Genomic DNA, 6,585 nt, shown 5'->3' with positions numbered 1-6,585 from the left:
GTGAGTTATTGTACGTTTAATAAAAAAGCAATAATATCAGTTATTCTATGCAGTAGCTTACAAGCTTGTGTTTCTTTTAGGTATAATTATTATGAATAGAAATATTTTTGAAAGTTTTCAATGTGTATCGGCAAGTGTATTTATAAATGTTTCTATTGCAAGTTTGTTTGGACCAAGGATTAACAAGTAATGGTGTATTTCGTACTGAAATGCCAACCACTACACTTGCTTGTGGCATAAGAACGATTATTGTTACCCCAGCAATGAGACCTTCATCCAATACGGTATCGATTGATGACATAGACTGTATTCGCTATTACTTCTAAATGTATTATTTCTTGCTATAAAAACATACTGGCAAGTTTTATTTCTTGCCAATCTCCGCGCACATACCTTCTACCTCATATTGAACATTGCAATAAACATATTCACTACCGCGTCTGTTCAGTAATTAAAATGACATATTATAATAAAACGTATTTTCACCTCGTAGAGGATTTGAACATTACTTAATTAACATAACGTAGAGATTATATTGATTAGATAGTATATGTGCTAACTCATTATTCAGTAAGAAACCCCCGATATAGTGAATTAGGTTTTCATTTATTACATGAAGTAAACAAACATTTTTTTTATAATAAGAAAAACACAAAAAAACAATACGAATGTAGCAAAAAGTGTAACTCAAACGGTTATGGGTTTATTCATAGCACGCCGTGTAGATTTTTCGTTGCGCCTCTTCTTTCTTCTGCACATGCGTTTGAATTCCTCAAAGAGAAACGTGATGTAATTAAAGTAGTCCATCGGGTCCAGCCTGTGATTCTTGGCAAGTTTGTAGTAGTAAACGAAAAGTACAAAGCAAAAAACTTCTAAACCGAGAACCAGAACAAAAAGTATCCAGAGAAATATTTCAGCCCTTGTCGAAGAGAATGGTTTGTGGATGGCGCTGTAGCTTTGAGGATGAATTATCAGAGATTTATAGTCTGAAAAAATAGTTGTACTTATGGTGTACCCAATCATTCTCCAAAAGACGAAAAACATACACAGGAACACAAGAATCAAAATAGTAATCCAGCGTTTGGAGAGAATGGCTGTAAAGTAAAAGGAAACAAACATACGGCCGAAGTGCCAATTTACAAAAAGACGAAAAATTAGCAAACAAAATAAGACACATAGAAGGTTTTTTGTCAAAAAGAAATAACCGATAACCTCTTTGAAGTGAAAAAATGTGTCGGTTCCTTTTCGCTGGAATTCTTCCACGTAATATGACGATTCCTTTAAGTGGATAATGTAAGCAGTAATGCTTAGTATGCCTACAATAATGACAACTGTCTCGTAAATGTTCAGAAAGGAAGAAAAGAAATTCAGAAGCCCGTTCCGGTTGATTTTGTATAAAATTCGTATCAATAACATTATATTGAAGATAATGTAGGCGGTGTTCCACAAACTGATTTCCTCCCTGATGTGAACTGAGTCCGCCTGAAAAAAAGAACACACAATATGTAACTTTAAGGTACAACAAATGTAGCTGTACGCACTAATCTTAATTCCCTTATATAGTCTAGAAATTTAGACTTCTTATTCCTATCAATTCTATGATATTATACCTGTACACAGAGTTTACCCTGATAAGAAATATAGAGGCCATACTTGAAAGATACTTTAAAATTCAGATCAAATCAATTTATTGTTTGGTTACTTATGTATTTTAAATAGTAATAGTAAAAATACTATAACAACTTTTACCACATATGGCCGACGAATATTAAATGCAACGAGAATATAATTTGAATACTGCTATAAGGTTAACCTTAACCTGTAACAGATCAGTTTGGTAATATGGACACAATAGTATTCACAAATACTCACACCTAAAGTGTCGTACTCTATATAATCTGAATTAAAGGGTGTAATCTCTGTACCTGGCTATAATACATTTCTAATACCTCAACTTAATTTTCAAAACGCATTAATTGATTTTTGACTCATCAAACGGATCGTAGTATAGTATCGTACTATAGTCTTACATTATAGTATATTTAATTTTGCTTTGTTCGAAACAAATGGCTATTGATGGATAAACATTTTATTTTAATATATGAATCACTGTAAAGATATATTATGTTTTTACATGGGAGTTATGGAAGTTTCATTTTCAAATTTCGATCACAATTCTTTTATTTTTACCCAATGGAGGAGATTATGTACACTTACATTTTGAACATACAGGAAAACCCCATTCGGCAAGTGCTCTACTATAAGCGTAATTTGAGTAAACAAGTGATTGTTGACATTGTATAAAGTGAATTCCACAAAAGCAACCCTGGTGTGTGGATCCAGCCAATTCCAGGTGTTTAAATCTTGCAGGATTCTCTCAGTATTCTCTCTGTTTGTACCGAGATCGGCGATATAACCACTGGCAGAGTAAACGTTGCCCGTCTTCCCTGAAACGTACGTTACCATTACAATATGAGTACGGTAGTTATTCATACACCGTGTTTAACATAATGTACTGCATCATGTGTTGCACTAATGCACTGTACTTAAAATACAATAGTTACTAATACAACAGAAATTTGTATTAAGTTGTTTAGAATAGAATTAATTTATTCACCAAACATACATGCATTTCACCCCGCTAAGTTAGAACTTGTCAGCGGGGTCTAATAATACTAGTTTTTTATATGCTAGTGGAAAAATAAATGAAATTATTACTACACAACATAAGTGGTAGAAAAGTACAATCTATGCAGTCTACAAGTGGCTCAAGTGGGCAAATCCATGACAAAGATCAAAAAGTGGCCACTTATGTGTACATCTTAACTGCTGTCACCATTAAAACTATTCTAACACAACCTGCAAACCATAGCGGTGCTACATTGCAGTTCTAAATAATTGTTATAGCTTACATTAATTATAATTATAATGATTTGATATAAGAACCATGTGAGGGTATACCGTACGCAGTGTGCACGGAAGGGGATGGGTTCCTAACGTCCTCACCCTCTCCTGTCTCTCTCACACATGTAAAATCTTCCTGTAAGGACTTACACGAATTTCAGACAGCTGTTATAAAGTTGATTGCCACGTTTTTAGTTTGAACATAACACCAACGTGTATCCTTTCTACTATGTATTACTTGTACAACCCAAATTTAGAGGATCTCTACTTCTGAGAATTAAACCGATTATTTTGATTTCTGTCCGGTGCATCTGTGCGAATGCCTAAGAAATCTACGCCTCAAGCCCCCTAACTGGATGAGGAGTTAAATAGCACCCAGTATATAAATATTTATGCTAAGTGATGACACTTTCTCGTCAACAAATGCACCTTAGTCTAAAACATACAGTGGCACGATCGAATGGCGGACTGACTGAAGGAAGGCGAGGAACATAAATTCTATTCCAACATTAAATGTTTGATCACGTTGATTTACATTAACAGTCGTCATTCGTGAGGTCTGAACCAAACTCTTTAAAATACAAGTTCAAATGTTTTTAACAAGGAGGAATTTGTTATTCGAAATTAAATTCTTGATTGAGCTCAACTCATGATGAGCAAAACTCGATGTTTGTTGGAGCAACTAGTGGACATGTTCCCGTTTCATTTGTGAGTCGCTAAATTTATGAACTCCGAACAATAACAAATATTGTATTTTTTTATGTAAAACCGCCAAAAGAAGATTAAGCCAGGTCTGTTTTAACGATATTATAGTATTTTACTAAATATTTATTTATACTTTGAAAGCATTTTGTATGTATGCGTATCTCTGATGGCAAGAAAAATAAAACGTAGCCTTCAAGTTAATGTGGTACAGTTTAGGGTCCGGTTAAAAAATCTGAATCGCATTCATTAGCTGGCTGCTCAAAATTTCAATGTAGAGGTGGAAAGGCAAGACACACTTACACACTTTGTTCTCTACACAAATTCCGGAAATATCACTTTAATTAGGATATGCGTTATGAAACGTTTGCGATTCTAAACACTAGACCTTAGTATAATTTTTGGATATCTGGTATGTCCCCAGATGAAATACCAGTGTCCTAACTGGTCCTATTTCATGAGCCTAAAAGTGACAAAGTTGCAGAACCATCTCCACGTTTTCAGAGCAGTAAATGAAAAAGTCAATTAAGTGACTGATTAGGAGATTTTCTGCCCACTTGATTCAATCGCGACTGTAGAAGCAGAGTACACCCTCAGTTTTAGGTTTTAAACCCTGCAGATTGTGGTGAGTTGTTAAGAGCCTGTTAGCCATCATCGTATGGTTCTCCTCACCGCGACGGCATGTAAAGAACTCTTGAAACCAAGGGCCTAGTTATTCGGAAGTGTTTGGAAACATGTAAATAACTATACTTACCAGGCAATGAGAACACAGACGAGTTCGAGTCAGATGTGTACCTCCAGTAGGTGAAGTAGCGCTGAAGGTCTTGGAAGGTCGCTTGGCGCCAACGAATACCGTAGTCATCATTGTCTGAGTTCAATATGCTCCAAGGAAGTGTACAATACGGCACCATTGGTTTCATCAATTCATTTACCTCACACTCTGGAATATGGTAGGATAGTTAGAACAGACTGTCTCAAGGTGTATAATAAGATGCTTCTTGGCTGAGCGCCAGCGAAGCCTGTCACTTGTGGGGCTGGAAGCTCTGTCTGCCTGTCTCTATATCTGTCTGTCCAAAACTAATTTGACTTACAGACTTGGAATTTTGCATGACACTTCATTTGTATATTAGCAACACTGTGTCCACGTCATTCCCACGGGATCTGGCTGGTCGTAATCCAATATTTGTAATTAGTAATTTCTTTCGGACTATGCATCCATAGAGCTACTTCAAAATTCAATATAAATACTTTCTTTACAAAAGGTAATGTAAGTCTAACATTAGGTCTAAATAGGAATGAGTCGGTGAGAGACGAGTTTCCTCGCTTGGGAATAACGTCTGTAAAGCTTTTATACTAAAATTGTTCCAATGTGTGTTTTAAAAAACCTTTATTGCTGATGCAATCATCATTATTTTGATTAAATTATTGTAACTGCACTCTAGAAAGATTTTCTGAATAGTTGCCCATCTTTGTCGATTACGATCACAATCACACACATCAACGAGTTCACAGAAAATCAATCAAAATATTTTGAATACTTATGTAAAAAGTAAGTGAAAAGTTTCTCATAAAATTTGTCCTAAGACACTTAGTTTTATTTTCACAATATGTGTGTATGTGTATCACAGGACGTTTAAGAACGAGCTTTGCATCCTACCAAACCCTGAGTGTACACTAAAGGAATACAACTCCTGCAGAAGAACTCAAGCTTCTCTTGTATTATAAAGTGATAGTAGTGATTCGACCTACACATTAGGATTAGGAACAACACAAAACATACTAGGGCTCGAATAACTAAAAACTAAGCTTTCGAATAACAAAAATGATCTCGTTTGTCTTCAGTTTATAAGAAGTCTGTATTTCCGCAATATACGAGTATGTGTAACTTTTCTAGTATTTATGATTACTAAAATATAATTAAAAGTAGCATTGACATTTTTCACTTCTTCTTACTGATGAGAAACCAACCCTTACCATTTCAAAAATACATATAAAAATGATTTATAAAAATTTGCAATGTTTGTATTAGTTATTTCTATGATTTATTTTAAAGGTGATGTATTATTTACATCACTGTCAGTAGTCGGGTTCATGCACACTAAAATTATTTAAGAAATATATTAAGTAATTCTTGTGTGAACACACTTAAAAATGTATAAAAACTATTTATAAAGTGAAACATTCATATTTTCATTCCATATCTTGCCCTTCTTCATCTGTTTTGCTCTGTCAAACATTTGCGAGTGTTATCTTGCCTTCTTCTATCTATATATATAAAAAAAATGAATGTTTGTATGTTTGTCCTTTATGGAATCGTGAACTATTGGACCGATCATGATGAAAATTTGTACGTATATGTATTTTTCCACGGAGAAGGTTTATAAGCTATGCCCATCCCTTTCCCGATTCAGGATTCCGCCCCACTGGTTACAGAAATACCCATAAGAAATGCATTGCAGCAAACATATGTTAACGTCTTTTCAAATTTTTAATCAGCTGTTCTTTGTAAACATATATTACACTTATAGTTTTAAAGCATAGAGTAAGCTTAAGAGAAACGACAAATTTTGTTTAAACTGTTTTTGCAATCACTGTTAAACATAGACTTTACTATCCAGATAATACAATTCAAATTTGACGTAAAAATTCACCTTTAACTGCAATATTTATTTAATATAAACCATGCTCATGCTTGATCAGAAGAGTAATGCAGATATCATAATTACTATCTTACGTTGGCTACAAATATAAAGAATGTTATAAAATCAACCTTAGTTGTTTTTTTTGACAGAAGTATGGTTCTCAAAACTCCGTGTGTACATATTCTCTCGATCGAGACAACAAAGCAAGCTCAATCGTGGCATCGGAGATATAACTAATTTAATCTAAAATTTATTATAGTAAAAAAAAAAAATTTACTAAGTAATATAAGGACTTCGGTTCTTAAGATTTGCGTGCGAAGCCGTGGGTAACAGCTAG

At 34.2% G+C, this 6,585-nt stretch overlaps 1 protein-coding gene across 1 annotated transcript in view; it reads right to left on the bottom strand.

Moving 5' to 3' along the window:
* Positions 1 to 590: 590 nt before the first annotated feature.
* The window catches only part of LOC124361352 (polycystic kidney disease protein 1-like 2), a 35,263-nt gene continuing 29,268 nt past the window's right edge, over positions 591 to 6,585 (bottom strand). Inside the window, exons 12-14 of the mRNA XM_046815402.1 lie at positions 4,361 to 4,546; positions 2,218 to 2,447; positions 591 to 1,482 (exon numbers count right to left, since the gene is read on the bottom strand). Coding sequence (XP_046671358.1) covers positions 688 to 1,482; positions 2,218 to 2,447; positions 4,361 to 4,546 — 1,211 coding nt within the window. The 3' untranslated portion in view covers positions 591 to 687. The remainder of the gene's footprint in view (positions 1,483 to 2,217; positions 2,448 to 4,360; positions 4,547 to 6,585) is intronic.

The sequence above is a fragment of the Homalodisca vitripennis genome, chromosome 4 (assembly GCF_021130785.1).
Source record: "Homalodisca vitripennis isolate AUS2020 chromosome 4, UT_GWSS_2.1, whole genome shotgun sequence".
Taxonomy (NCBI): domain Eukaryota; kingdom Metazoa; phylum Arthropoda; class Insecta; order Hemiptera; family Cicadellidae; genus Homalodisca; species Homalodisca vitripennis.
The sequence above is the reverse complement of the archived record's forward strand: the minus strand, read 5'-3'. Positions and strand labels throughout refer to the sequence as shown.